The 15,954-nt window shown below is 38.4% G+C and overlaps 1 protein-coding gene across 2 annotated transcripts in view; it reads right to left on the reverse strand.

Moving 5' to 3' along the window:
• Positions 1–15,954, reverse strand: part of PPP3CA (protein phosphatase 3 catalytic subunit alpha) — a 159,629-nt gene that overhangs the window by 2,583 nt on the left and 141,092 nt on the right. For both annotated transcript variants that reach the window (XM_026078460.1, XM_026078461.1), the window contains exons 11-12: positions 9,334–9,418; positions 5,126–5,223 (exon numbers count right to left, since the gene is read on the reverse strand). In XM_026078460.1, the coding sequence (XP_025934245.1) occupies positions 5,126–5,223; positions 9,334–9,418 (183 nt within the window). The remainder of the gene's footprint in view (positions 1–5,125; positions 5,224–9,333; positions 9,419–15,954) is intronic.

The raw sequence follows: 15,954 nt of genomic DNA on the forward strand, positions 1-15,954 counted from the left end.
TTTTTTTTTTTTTTTTTTTAATGTTTTAAGATATTTAGGTTTAAAGCCAAAGAGAAAAAAGCACTGTAGGCAAAGAGCAGGTCGCAGCTCTAAAGACAATTTGTAATAGCCTTCTGTGCGTTTTTCTCTTGCCTACACACCAAATTAACCTACTGTACTCCCAGAATGCTGGCTGCACTTTTGTTATGCCTCTATCTTAACATGCCATAGAGCAGAAATGGTGTGTTAGTACCAGGAAACTGCAAACTCCCTGGGGAGAAAATAGTAGGGGAGTTTCAAAGATCAAATTCARTATTCCTTCCCTCCCTTTATTTTCTCTCCTCTCTACCCCAAAGTACTCCTGCTCTCCTTCCGACATACTGACCCGATTCTGGACAAGTTAACACTTCTGTTAAAAACAAAACAAAACAAAACACATCCCTGGTACCAATCTACCACTCTTTGCATTTTGTGGGGAGCGAGAAAAGCATTCTCATGCTAATATTTTAGCCAACCATTCCTGTGAAAATGGACAGATCCTGTTTGCCTCAGGATTTATTTCCTTAAGCAGTTTCACAAATGTTACCTTGGAACTTTGCAGCACATGGTTTTTAACATGAACTACTTTAACTCAGAAAAACAACAACAACAAAATGGTGATTAGTCAGGTGAGCAGGGATGGAGCAGTGAAAACAGAGCAGGCTCTACTGTAAGGTGTTCCCAGTCGCGTGTGTTTGCCCCTTTATGTGCTACCACAGTAATGAAGGTGTCTAACAAGCACCCAGGCCAGTCCCTTAAAGCAACAGTTTAATGGGTGGCCRTGATGAAGCCGAACCGCCTGCAAGCTGCCCAGCGCCAGGGGAGTTACGGGGCCAGAGCACCTGGTGCCAGCGCGCCCCGGATCCAGCGGCAGGGCAGCAATTCGAAAGGGAAGCAACATCTTCCCCATCGTTAGCTCGGTCTACGCGGACCGGCCGTTACGACTGTGGTTACAGTGTCTAGCTAGAGGCGATGGCAAATCAAGGATTCACTTGAGAGTGAATATTCCTGGAATGGCATCACGTTCAATCAATTGTATTTCGAGCAGACACATTATATATAATCTGTAATACTGAAGAAGGTGCGCTGCTGTAGTTGCTGGTCAGACAACGAGTATTAGCAGTTTACAYTGAGAGTCTACTAAACACAACACAGTCACAGAAAATCACAGAAAACAGCCAAACTGTCAACGAGAATGCACACTGCAGATTAGAGATTGCCGAGAGGAATAGATAATTCCAACATAAATAGCAGCTTACTCACTGCTATTTAGAAAGCAGTTGTATTTTCTCTTACTTATTCTATAATTTTATTCACTGCTTTACAAAAAATCAAAAACAAATTCAACTGGCCAAAAGGGCACATCTTACCAACAGACAGCAATCATTAGATTTTTTTTTTTTAATTAACTAAAAAATACCCTTAGAAAATTTGAGAGGGGCAAGAACAAAATACAACTGAAGAATTTTGTTTTAAAGGGGAATTCTGAAAATTCTTCTTCCAAAACTTTATAATACTGAATGAATATTGTCCATCTATAGCGCAATATGTCGTTGCTCACTTCTGAACAGTATAGTTAAAAATTGCTTCAAGGTTAAGTTAGAGGTCTATCAATAAAGCACCAGTTTTCAACACTAATCATTCGGAAATCTTCTGAGGCAGCCGGTCACTTTATATTTGTAGCTTAAATGGTGCTGATGTTAATGGTTGCTCTAATGTACATATCCAGTGTGTAAACTGCCACTACCAGAGGAAACAGACATCTTGCAGACAAATGTCTCATGTTGTTTTACTTTTAAAGAGAAACAGAAACATGCTGAACTGTAACAAAAGACCAATAATTTATTTTTTTTTTTACTAGTGACCTAAAAGAAAAAGAAAACAAACTAAGGAAAGAAAAGAAAACAATCAACAACAAAAAAAGAATGCTTATAAAAGCTGTGTGTTTTTTGAGACCAGGGATTGCTGAAAATGATTTGAGGCAGAGAAATGACGCAGCCTGTAGCGTACAGCGCGTGAGCTGTGTGGCAAAGAGCGCTGACTAGCTGCTGCTGTGTTGTGTCCCCTGAAAGGCGAAGCCTCCTGACCTCCGACTGGGCATTGCTCAGTGCTTGGTTCAACATACAGAAATTCCAACGTTGATTGCAACTTTCGGAAAGAAAAAAAGACACCACCAAAAAAAAAAAACCACCAACCATTTTCCCCTTTAAAGCAATTACATTTGGGTTAATACCGAGCCACAATTGTTAGCCCAACACCCACACAATCTGTACAAGCTACAGCAAAATGAATACACCCAGCAGAGCCCTTATCTGTTGTAGGAGCAACAGAAAGGGGACTGGCCAATTTACCTTCATCAGCCTCAATAGCCTCAACAGTAGCTGAAGAGAAGAAAGGGGTAGCAAAACGAATGAGAAAAATGAGCAGAGGATTTTAACTCTAAGAACAAGTCAGTGAATAGCAAAGGAGCTAATACACTAATGTTACTGTAAGTGCTGGATTTTGGCAAAACAGACACACACAGAAATGCTACACAAAAACAATAATTTGCAGATTGAATTAAGCTATAGTTTGTTTTGAAGCAGAAAGATTCACAAATCAAAAGTTCTTAAAGACGTATTTGAATGTTTTTCTTTTGACTCAAAAAATTACAAAGTGAAAAACTTCCATATTGCACATCTGACCTGCAGTTTATTGTATAATTCCCACAGCATTTAATAAGAGCAGTTTGATTTGCACTGTTAAAAGCGAATGAAAAATGGCATAAAGCCATCACACAAAATTCATACCAGCTTGAAAAGTATTAGCTGCCACTACAGTGGCAAAAGAACCACACATACAACTTTGAGAATATTTTTTCTCTCTCCCGACTAAAAGAAAGCTCCCCACAACATAGGAGAGTTTGCTCAGACAACTTTTCCTTGGCTTGCAGGCTCGCTCAGTCTGCTCCATCTGCAAATCTCCTTTACAACAACCCAATTTCTGAAAATCAAATGGTTTTCATATTTTAAATCAATAGGGGCAGATGCCAGACTGAAAGCTGTTGGGCCCCCAAAACTGCAAAGCCTGGTCAGAGAGAGAAAAGTTTGTAATCAGGAGGTTACTGCAGTGTTATGAGTATACTGTATTTTACCACTGTCTTGAAACCGTTCATTGTTCTTAAAAACATCATCTGCATTCAAATTCTACCCAGCAGTTTTGGCTTGAATTTATTTCTACAGCTGGACATTTAGAAGCTGAAGCCAATCAGCAAATGCAGTTTAACATAGCAATGGTACAGCTCAAATATTTAAAAAGGAATTTTGATTTTCAAGAACTCCACTAGTTTAGAGAATAGGTCAAGAAGCAAAGCTTTTAGGAATTCACCATTTCTTTTTTTTGTCTTATTTTCCCCAATGTAGAAACTTTTCTGCCCTCCATAAAGCCCAAACAATTTTTTTTGTAATTAGGATGTTAAATATGGATTGAGTCAACACTAAAAGATGTATACAATGATCTTGCTGCATGGGGAAATTAGAGGAGGTAATCCACATGCACCAAGGTGAGCCTACGCCTCTCAAGCTACAGAGCAAGAGAGATGGCAAAATTAAGGAACTAAACCAATGTAAACTTAAAATAAAAGGAAACACGGTAACAATGATGGAAAATTAACATGAATAACCAGATCCAAACCAGCACTGACACATTAGAAAAAAAAGACTGAAATGTGTACTTCCACAGAACATACTGGTCATATTTTCTGTTAATGCATACGATAGTATGAACATGAGCTTAACAGAAACTATGTGAATTTCAGATTATATGGTGAATGGCGTACTATGTGTCAACTAATGTAGAAGCCTGTATATAGGAATGTTTCACTAAGTCAGAATACTGCAGTATGAGGAGATTCTCCTTTTAACTATTGTAACAAAAACTTTAGCCAATATTCTAAAAATTCATTTCAGTTCCTAATATTTTGCCAGGGCAACAATAGCAGTTGCCTTGGGCCAAATTTTCTGACAAATCTAAGGAAACAATGCTGAGCAGAGCCTAGATAAAGGCCCCAGCCTCTTTAAGTGAGGCATCCTGTGGAATCATATTGCAGCATTTTCAAAGCAGAACGTTACTAGGTGCGTAACACACAAGTCATCAAAAAGAAAAAAAAGAAGGAAAAAATGGGAAAAGAAGGTTTACCAAAGAATACCTGAATCTTCTAGATAAGAGAAAAGAGACAGTAAAGGGGAAAATACAGAGAAAGAATACTCCAGGAAGGAAACAGGAAAATAAGAGGCTGAGACTGTGTTAAGAATATAAACATATTTCTACTTCTTACATGTACTGACAACAGCACTACAGTAAGTGTAAGACATTCTTGTGTGCCTTGTATATATTCTACAGTAATACACACATAAAAAAGGAGACCTTACAGTGGTAAATTAAATACTTTGCAGCTCCTTATTCCAAGAGAAATATTTTATCAAAGGCAGCCCTATTATTGACTTAAAGATTTCCTGTAACAAAAAGCACTTGGTATAAAACTGAGCTGACAATCTGCATTGTGTTTGCGTACAAGGCAAAAACAGTGTTTGTAAGAGCCTCCCTTCACTTTGGCTTAAATCAGAATGTGAAATTGTTCTCATGCTGTCACRCAGAATTGCTAGAAGATAAAATCTACTCCTAGAACTATTTTTATTGGTGAGTGTCTAAGAGGAAGAACAAATCAGATAAAATAAGAGTTTGAGTGTCATTATCTAAGCTGAATCTTCAGTATTCAGTGTATCGAAAGCTGGTCTTAAAACAAATAATAAAAGATGACACTGTAAATTGTGGAAAGAGTGCACTCACATGTGATGCTGATCTACCATTCTGAACAGTTGATTTTCAGGGATTTTTCTTCTTCTTCTTCTTTGAAAAAATCAGTGGTACGTAATAAGTCTTGAGAAGTGGCCTTACATGAACTGCTCACAAATGCTCAAGTACAACAAACCATCTGTTTTATTCTGCGCTTTGCTTTATTTATTTTCTCTGAGAAGACTGCGGTTATTTTTCTTGGGTTCTGCAGTTAAAAAGTCTTTTTTTTTTTTTTTTTAAACACATAATGTCACACACAGGCAAACATGCTTACCGCTTTGCAGTGTTTGTTTTCCTCCAGAGAGCACACCACTGGGCAGCATTCCTGTTGGAGTCAAACCTTTCAGTGTCAGCACGCTTTCACTCTCTTCTCTGCAGGGGGAGGGAGGAAAAGAAACAAACAAACAGTAAATCATTTTTGGTCTTTTAGGACTTTTTTTAAAATTATTTTTAAAAAACATCAAAAACGTTCTAGACACCTTAAGCTACATCTGTCCTGCGATGATTAGGTTATGTCCAATGTCTTTACCAGGAAAGAGGCAATCCACTTTTACATCTGCGCCAGTGCAGTCCTCCTCATAAGGTCTGGGCTTTCTCCTCTACATACATAGTTCACCATTGCACCATACAACACACAGACTCCCTTTATAGTTAATACTCTGACCCTGGATCTATGAAAGGATGTATGCAAATACATATATTTGCCTATAGTGCTAAAACCACAAACGTGAAAGAAGACAGACCAAAGGAGCAGTACTTGCCAGCAACACATCAAATCTGTCTCATACAATGTAGTCAGAAAGACACTTAAATTGTTGTTTTGTTTTTGTCTACACTAACAGTCAGATGCATTATTTATTATTGATTATCAGCTACTAAAAAAGCACCTAAAAAGCTCATTAAAATTAATAAGCAATTTCACTCTTACTAGCACTCTTTCTAATTTTTTTTTAACCATTTTTTTTCTACATCTTTTCTATATGCTGAAAGTGATACTTACTCAAGGAAAAGAGTTTAGGAAGCCTAAATATGTTTTGCAGGTCTCCAGATACACATAGTTTTTAATATATGTCAAGAAGAATATCACAGCTCTATCCAGACAAGAAGTTAAATACAGCTTTCTGCAAGCACTACAATGCTGTCTCTGATGACATACTTTCTCAGCAGCAAAATTGACCCCAATTGTTTAAGAGAAGCCTATTTTGAAGCATTTTACTTTGAAATATATTTAGTTCTGCATTCACTTGATGATACTGTGGTTCTGTCTATCTATTCTAGTACATACAATTTTCTTGAAGCCTACATGCCCTGAATTACTCATGTATTTCAAACAGTTCTTGTTTACCTACTATGTATACTCTTCAAGTTATTTTTAGTTTGATATAAATCTTCCTGTACACATACTTTTCTTTGTGTAAAAGTCAAAATCAGATTTTGTGTCTGTTTTTCTTTCAAGTTTTTGAAACAATTAGAACTAATGTAACAGCCAAGTTTTTCCACAATTAACATGGCATTTTTACCCCATTAAAGATTATTACACACCAAAGCTTTTTCTTTCTCTTGATTATTTGCCTCTGCAAGTGCATAATTTACATTTTCAATTCAGTCCATTTCATCTCTTTTGAACTAAATTGCAATAGCACTTACAGCTTTACTTTCATAGGAAATGTTTATGCACAATACTTTTTATTTCTTTAAAACACATGTCCCCAAGAAGCTTCTGTATCACAAATTCTGATATTTTTAGTCCTCAATGTTCTTTACTTGGTATTTAATCTCTCTTATTTCCTTATTCATTTAACTGATTAGATATTTTATTTACCTCCCACCTGCCTAAATATATTCAGAGAAAAGTCAGATTAGAGAGTACAAGGTCACAGAGAGGCAGTCTTCCACTGAGCCTAAGCTAATATTTCTATTATGTTTTTTCCTTGGCAAAGCTTATTTATAACCTTTGAAAACGAACACAATGATATTTTGCCATCTAATTTTGATTTAAGTAGTCAAAATGATCGCACAGATATGAACTTTACATTTACTTAAAGGGAGGTGGCCACTATGGCTTAGAGAATATGCATTTGACTGAGTCCTTTGGCTGTGATCAGACTGCGCACTGCTTGTCTGGAAAAGCTTTTCAAGAACTAGTGAAATAAGTTTCACAACACACCACAGACACCATAGACAAGACACTAAAGCAGGAACCTTAAAGGCTTCTGAAATAGGCTGATGGTGCCACCTCAGGCTTTTCATGGTTATAAACAGTTACCAGACACTTGTTTGTTAAACGTGGATTTTGCTGCCAAAGACTTAAAAAAATAATCCAGGCCATTCTACAGAGACACTATTTGCAAAATTAACCTCATGTAATCTTAGCTGCCAGAAGTCTGGCATTTAGGTAAGGAGAACCAAGTTGTCACAGCAAGAGAGGGAGAGGTACCCCCACAGGGTCGCCGGCCTGGAGCTGCAATGAAATGTCGTTCATCCCACTGGGAGTCTCGTCAGCAAAACAGCCCAGTGGAGGGACCTGCTGACTACACCTCTGACCGCAGTAAGGATGCACTGTATTTGCTAGCTAAAGTTAGGGGAGAGCAAATAAATAGCCCTCATCTGCAGTCCGTCCTGCAAAGTTTTAAAGTCATCAGTATCCAAGAATGGTAAGAGGCTCAACAGCTTGACTGGGTGAACCATTGGCTCTTCCTCTACCTGATAGAGTATGTTCTGGTCTTTGGAAGATGTTGGGATGCATATAGTAGCAGTAAAAGAAGAAAAAGAAAGAAAAAAAAAAGTGTCTCAAACAGCTTTGAGATGGTTTGACCTCCTTTCAGTGAAAGATCAAGATCAATTTTCATCAATGCCTCAAAATATTGATTTTCCTGAAGTAATTTAAAGGGGCTCCAATGTTSAAATGGTGCTAAAGCCTAAGATATTAGGCTCAAGTATATCACCCAAAACTGGGCACACACAAAAATAATGCTGTACCCTTGTCTCCTCCCTGAAAGCATTGAAAAGCCTGGCCCCATAGTTCCTTTTGAAAGTCTTTGACACATTTGTGACATGAACTGTTTGCAAGTTATCAAAAACCAAATACATCAATTGAGCATCCAATTTCAAGCCCTTTTGTACATTTTAAGTCCAGGTTTCTATCAATTCATCCTACTTTTCAAACGATGCTCCGCAGCAAAATACAGTAGATCCAGAATCTACAGTTCTGGGTTATGGGAGAAAGCCAGGGCTTCCCAACTTTGTTTGCTCAACTATCATTAGAGAAAAATAATCGTGCTGTTTTATGAAGGTGGTGGTAATGTCAGCTTCAGGCTCTGTGCCAAACATGACACAGAGGAGCAGGTGGAAACATTTGATTGCTCCTCCATCTAGTTTAGGGAAAAGGCATTAGACCAACTTTTTTATTTTTTACAGGTATCACTTTGAATTAGCGTGTGCATCACTAGCAATTCACTTTATCACTTGGGAAACCCCAGGTATGAAGTCTTTCACCTCAGTATGCTATTTAAAACTATGCTGCTGCAATCTGCAATGTGTGGACAAACTGCTGTGTCCATGCGAAGCCCCACTGCCAACCTGCCCACTGCTTGCACACTGCAGAAGAGTCTCACATCAAGCAAGTTTGGGAGTTTTGGCTGAAATAAAAAAATGCGTTCTTCGAGTAACTATACCAATACACTTCAAAAAAAACAAAACAAAAAACAAAAAACAAAAAAATGAAAATGTTTTGGACCAACTCTAATAGCCATAAACTGGCTACAGCAGAGGAATGTACAATTTCCTGGAAAAAAAAAAATCTTTCTGTTGAAAGGGCAGAAAAACTGTATTTTCTCTATTTAGAAGTCACAACAGCACAGTGCAGGATGCTTTCTTGTCTACTTAGAGACATCAAGTGGGAAGTTCTAGACATTAGGCAGCAATTAGTTACTCAGGTTCATGTGTTTGGGGGAGTGCAAATGAAGGTTGCTGAGTTGCTGTTTGCACTGATTTGCTGGATTTTTAGTTAAATGAACCTAATGCTTTCATCTTTAATCATCTTTATTCACAGCTGCAGCAACAACTATGGGTGACAAAGYTGGACAAGTTGGCTTCCTTTTTAATGCGATATTATGCTGAACATACTCTTTTTCTACATTTAACTCTTGCCTCACAGTGGCTAACAGAGTTAATTTGTACCATTGGAGAGAAAAAGGTTTTCTTAAAGAAAGGATAATAGTAAGTTTCTTTGTTGGTGTTTTTTTTATTTGTTTTTTAGTTTCAAGTTCAGCAAAAGCACTGAGTAAGATTATTCAGAGCCATAATAAATAGCAGTATTGTATAGATAAAATGACCTTTAAAAATGTTCCAGAAAAAATGACTGGGTGGTATATTAAAATATCAAATAATGTTTGCTGCTTGATCAACCGTAGAGTGCTCTCAGTAATCATTAAAAGATTTCCTTTAACATAAAAAGCCCATCCAAAACAGTAAAAACCTTACCTTAGCACTGAGAAAACTCTAGCCATTTTTCCTATTGCTCTTATCTTGTTCCTTATAACCTCCTTTCGAGCTGCAGCTGTTGCTCCTATGGAAAATACATTAAAAACAATTATAGTGACTTATAAACAATAAACCACTATTCTGAAGTCTGAATACAATGATTTAACTATATATAAGATACACCATATTGATACTACAGTTTGCCAAACTAAGCCACATCTGCAGTCAAACCCCAAAATACTGATTTGTTATTTATAGCTCAAGACTGTTTCATCACTTTTGAACACTCTAGTTATTGGTACCTTGAGAGATGTGATCCTTTTCATGCTACTCATTAAAAAAGCATTTTTTCATCAATGTAATCCAATTTTGCATTTCAAAAATATTTTCAGAGACCATAGTCTATTGAAAACAAGTTTTTTAAATTAGACAAAATACAAAAAAGATATTCAACATGAGGAGTGTCTAAACCATTAAAAATCTGCATTTTACAAATGAATTTTTTTGATGCAACAATGGAGTTAAAATTGATTGCAGCATCTTGCCATTTTAAGTGGAAAAACACATTTCTCTTAATTTTTAAAAAAGTGACTAGGGTAGAAGTTTGGGTTCTAGAGGGTCCTAATAAGGTTTTCCTATCCTCCCTCCCCCTCCAAAAATATATTTAACTGGTTATAAAACCTAAGGCGACAGAGTCTTGAAAACCAGCATGAACCTGCAGGCATTGCATTAGCTAGTAGTGGTTAAAGGCTTCCAGAGATTCCACTTTCTTCTCATCACTGCTGCAGCCTGCTTGGGCTCCCCATTGCTCTGAAATTCATGAGCTCACAAAATAAACTGCCTTAAAAACCAGGACGGAGTCTGGAGGCCAGCGAGTTTTGTACATGCAGTTCTTATTCAGACACTACCAAAGACATCCAAGTGAAATAACCACCTGAACTGGGAAAACAAGTATTTGTACTACTAAGTGATCAGAAATAAACATTTCTTTTAATAAGGAAAAATCCTGCTCTGCAAGAAAATGCTACGTTACACTAAGTAAAACAGCTTCAGTTAACAATCAAAGTCGTAAGCACCGAGCGTTGAAGGAAAGGTAAGCGCGGCTCCTACGCATGCTGCCTGACAACTTTATCTCAGAGGTTCAAGAGTGCAGCCGGAAGAATACTTCATCAAAATAACACTTCACTCTTGCTGTTCCAGAATTCAAGGACAAAATGAAAATTTCTGTCTTCGATTCTTAAGAGTCTTGAGAAATTCATCCATTTTGTTCAGTTGGATCCATCACAGAGGCTCAAAGGGCAGGAAAGGCCCAAACCGGGGGCACTGATGCTGGCAGCGAGGACAGCGCTGAGGGGAGGCGAGGAAGAGGAGAAGCTGAGCCGCCGGGGCAGAGGAGCAAGGTGCTGCTGGGCTCCGGAGCCGGATATGGGAGAAGAAAAGCTGCGAGTGGGACACCTGTGGGCCCCCGCCATACAGACCCTCCTTCAGTATATTTTGAGCCCAAAGTGGCTTCAGTCGAAAGCAGTTGGAGTGAAATATCAGCTCCACCGGGTTCGCAGGCCAAACACCAGCCTGCTGCAGCAGTGCCAGTGCCTCCCACGCGGCCTCCTGCACGAGGTTTCAGCCTTTCTGCAGACAGCGGGGAGCTCCGACTGTGCTGCGCAGCAGATGTGCTGAGCGCCGACTGGGGGGTAATGCTTGTGCTTCCCATTTTCGCCACACATCTCTGCAGACAGCAGCCCCCTGCTTCTATTATCAAGCACTGTTACCCATCTTACTGCAAATTTCTCAATTACAATTAAACTCCTAACATGTCGAGACGACTACTGTAAACACTGAGATTACTTCATGGTATTTCCCAGGTGACGAGGTGGCTTGGCTGGTATCTAGGATTTTAAGTGAGGTGAAACGAACGTTCGATTCTTTCTGGGCTTAGATTTCAAAACAAACTATCCTCCTCCTCAAAACTTTCAGAATTGAAAATAAGCTCAACTCCTAAATCCTAGAGCTCTTCAAAAGCAAGCTATGTAACCATAAGAACAAATATCACAGATAACGACATAAAAACTGAGGATGACTTTCCCTGCAACACGTAATATTGGGGTGGAGATTAAGTTTAATCCTGAACAGTGCTAGGGACAAGTTTTATAAACTTTATAGCTTCCTGGCTGTGAGCTTGCTAGCCGCCGGCAGAGCACCCTGCAGCACCCTTGTGAAGCCATGCGCACCACAGCCGGCCACGCGCAAATGGGGCCCACGAGCCTCCCGGCACACATCCATGGGCAGCGTGGCTTGCACGCGCAAAGGTTGCTAACTGCATGCATATCTACTGGTACGCTTTTGTACATGTTGAGGAGCAGAAACTAGATTTCTTATAATTGAGCATGCAGATTTTGCCTTTTCAGCTACTAAAATGAGATGCGTTATTTCCAGGCATTTCTAGTTGTCCCCCTGATCTGTCCTGAGATCAGGAGCCTCTATCTTGAAGTTCAGAATGAAAGAGACTCTGCTCAGAAGGATGTCTTGCAAATAGAAAGCTAGTCCTAGGCATAAATTCATAATTCTAGACAATAAAGAGTGATAGAAAAGGTAGCTGTAACTAGATTGTATTTACCGTATTAGTAAAAGCTTAATGAAAAATTGAAATTAAACAGCAGTGATTCAATTAGGCCTTCAGGAAATAGAGGAAATACATTCCTGCCTCAACTACTACAATCTCACTGAACTATATTCTCAAGACAGATATGACGTGGTTTTCACTCCTTTTCTTCTCTAGAAGCAAAATTCCTCACTTAAACACTAATTACCTTTTTTCAGATCTCACTATCCCTGTTCCTTTGTTTCTTACAGACCCACACTGCTCTAGCTGATCTTGTAAGTATAGTTAACTGTTTTCAACCACTATTTAATATTTCAGAAGAAAGAGCTGAGAACTAAACACTGGAAATATATTTTATTACTGAAGTAAAATACAATAGCCTTTCTTGTAAATATAAAATAGGAATGAAAAAATGTACTTAACCGTGAAACACAATAGGCCTACAGTGACTACAAGTTTCTTACAAATACACATAAAAAGCTACTAAAATTGTGCTAAATAAAGACTTAAATGATTTAAAATATCTTCTGTTCTCTAATGCTAATGATTTTCTTTATCTTATTTGCTTTTATTAAAAATTATTTGCTACATATTTTCTCAAAATATCTCCAGAAAAATCTGATATTCCCAATGTGATATTGCTGTATTAGCTTTGACTGAATGCAGCTAACATACCAGTATTTGGATTCCATAATTACGTATACGTAATTCCTAGACTCACATTTCCATTGCAAATACTACAGGTCAGTACTGTGAAATTCACCATGACTGTGAAGCTTTACTGAATTACTTCAGCTAGACCTAAACGTACACTTACGTGAAAGAAAATGGGTCATAGCCAAAGAAATGATTACGGATAAAATGGTTAAATTTAGCCTTGCAAACATTGTCTGATATCCCCTTAAAATTTTACTTTTCTTTCAATATCTTAAACCATATTTGCATGAAGAGAACTTAAAAAAATTAAAAAACCACAAACACAACTGAAGTCAAAATTGGAGGAGAAAAATTATTTGGAGGAATGGCGGGGCGGGGGGAGGAAACAAGCTTTGAATCTTACTTCTTCAGCAATTTAACAAGTTTTTCTGGATTTTGGATTTGTAGCATCCAAACATGTATCTTGCAAGCTGGATAGGATTCAGGTAGGATTTCTTATGTAAAATGTAATTTAGACCTTCAGATTAAGAAGCAGAACAATGAAAAATGACTATAAACTCTGAAAATATTCCAAGATGTAGGGATGAATGGATAGATTATGATACTGAGTAAAGAAACCAAAGCAAAATCTTTCTTAATGGTATCCTAATATATTACATATGACAATTAAGCATTAGGAAAGTGATACAAAAGCAAATTAATGAAACTTAAGCCCTTCTAACTTATTAAATACCTTTCTTCTGTGCATAAATGGGATCTTCTTAAGGGTTCCAAAAGGGAGGGGGAAAGAAAAAGATCAGTGACGGTTGTAGAATGAAAATAAAAAAGAATAAAGAACATTTGACAACATCAATGGAAAGGCAATGTTTAAGCAAAGTCTGAAAAACAGAAAAGAAACAAATTAGGTAGGGAACATCCAAAAGGAAAGAAACAGATGGAGAACTATGGAAAAAAAAAGGGAAAAAATTTTTCAACTTAAAGCCTTGTTAGTGGGTTGTGCAGGAAGCCAACATGCAGCTAAGCACTGCCTTGGTGCTGCCATCCCTTCAGCGCACACTTTCTTCCACATTATTGTAACTGCTCTGAAAAGGCTGAATCACTTCTAAAAAAGCAACGGAACCTAGAAGACCCCCATGGTTTTCTTGGGGTATGCCTAACTGCCGACACCTTTTCCTCACAAAATCAGGAGCCAGTTCTTCCGGTTTATTTAGGTGAGGTATCTGACAGAACAGCTCACCGTCGTAGACATGCATGCTGCTGCTACCAAAACTAGCATTATACACCACACACATGCGTTTCACAGAATGATCAAGCAGTTTACAGTTATCAGATGCAAACAACCATTGCAGTGCAAGGTATTTCATTTTAAAGTCAAATACTTTTCAGAGCAACACAAGTGCGGCACCTGAGAGGCCAGGCCCAGCTGCACCACAACCCCTATTTTAGGAGTGCTGCCCTTCTGTGTTTCAGAGGAAGGGCAGACCAAGGTTCCTTATGTGCTCACATGAAACACTTTGGGTATAGAAACAACTGCTCCTGGCAAAAAGACAGATAAACCATCACATTAAAACATCCCTTTGTCATGAAACCACAGAGAGTAAGCAGGCACTGTAGCCTAACCTTGCCAGTTTTGAGGAAGAACAAACACAAAGCAATGAAAAATAACCCCCATTCCTCTCCTAGTTAAAAGTTAACTGACTGAAAAGCTAAGAGACTCTCGCTTGCCTAGCCAGTAACATGAATGCTCTTACTGAGGCGCTGGTAAGTAACCGGGACCTGGGAAGGGGCCTTTGCTATTGCTAATTCAGTCTGCGTGCTAGTTGCTGCAGAGCTCACCCTAGGCATAGTCTGCTGCGCTGAAGAGCTGTGGCAAATCTCATAAGTTACTGTTCACCGTGCAACCAGGTTTTGATCAGCAAGATGCGTTTGACCTGGTAATTTGGTTTAGTCTCAGAGCGCAGCACCTTCCTGAGGAAGCTGTATTCCAGCTGAGGAAGAAAGGCTGCAACCTGCACTATGACAGTTGCTTTTCCAGGAGAAGACTGTGAGCTACAGTGTTGAAGGCAGTAGGAAAATTAATGCAGGTAATTAAGGAGTGTCTTTATGCCAAATCATGATAGTGATGCATACAAAGCAAGCAGAGCATTTGTGTCAAGTTGTCTATTGTATTATTGCACCCTTTTAATTAGCAGCTTAGTTTTTCAATCAGTTGCATGAGGCCAGAAATGTTACTAATTAAAATACAACAGGATTCTGACTATACGCTGGCTAGATACAAGTATTTGTAGCTCCTGTTGCTAAGCAATACATTTGATGCACAAACCATACAGCACACTAGCTAATGTTCACCCAAGACATTTTTGCTGGATCAGATTATACTGCAAACAGGAAAGAAAAAGTACAAGAGGAAATTATCAGAGATAAGAAAACTTGACATATCGTATCCTCTCATTTTTAAAGCAAGCAAAACCAAAAGGCCAATACAGGCCGTCAGGGAGATACGGCTAAAGGGCACTACGACTGCTGTTGAGGTCCTCTCCCACTAAAGCATACACACAAACTGCCTACAATAAATTGACCAGATGCTCGTGGAGGTATCTCCTTAAGAAAAAGAAAAAAAAGAAAAAAAAAAGGAATACATGCTGTCTAGCATCCTGCTCAGGGCTAGATGCAACATGCATGACTTGGATCAAAAAATGGCTCACAAGAACACCATGCAGTGAGGTCAGGCAATATTGATGGGGTTTCGTTTTGAAGGGAAAAGTGAGAGGGGAAGACAGAGGGCAAGAAAGTTTAAGAGAAGGTAACAAATGAATGATCAGTGCAAACCATAGTGATGGATCATTCTCATTACATGTGGGAACCCAGGTCAGGGCATGTTCAAACTGCAAGGAGAGAAAGGAAATCAGCAGCAAGCCCTGAAAACTACAGATGTTGCAAAAATAAGTGATGGTTTAAAGGAATCATTTAAATTTAATGTTATCTGCTCTTGCAGATATGAGGCGTTTCTATCAGACTAAAGAAAAATGTCAGTGGGCGAAAAGAACTGTGCCACTGCAGTCCTCCAAAGGAGCTAGACAAAAATTATCAAAGAAAAATAGTAGTAATGTTGATCCACTACAAGGTTGTCAATATGCAGCCCTTACAGAAACATTTATAAACTGATAATCAGTTCAGTTGGTTTCATCAAGAACACAAATGAAACATATCTTGCATTCCCCCTCCCCAAAAAGGCAAGGCTTGAAGAAAAAATAAGAAAAGAGAGAGAGGAAACAGCTATCTCTGAGAAAAAGATGATTTTCCCTTGTAATACAGATAATAATTCAGAAGGCACCAGGAAGTCATTAAATATCAGCTTCTATTAA

Source organism: Apteryx rowi, unplaced genomic scaffold (genome assembly GCF_003343035.1).
Source record: "Apteryx rowi isolate R43461 unplaced genomic scaffold, aptRow1 scaffold_48, whole genome shotgun sequence".
Taxonomy (NCBI): domain Eukaryota; kingdom Metazoa; phylum Chordata; class Aves; order Apterygiformes; family Apterygidae; genus Apteryx; species Apteryx rowi.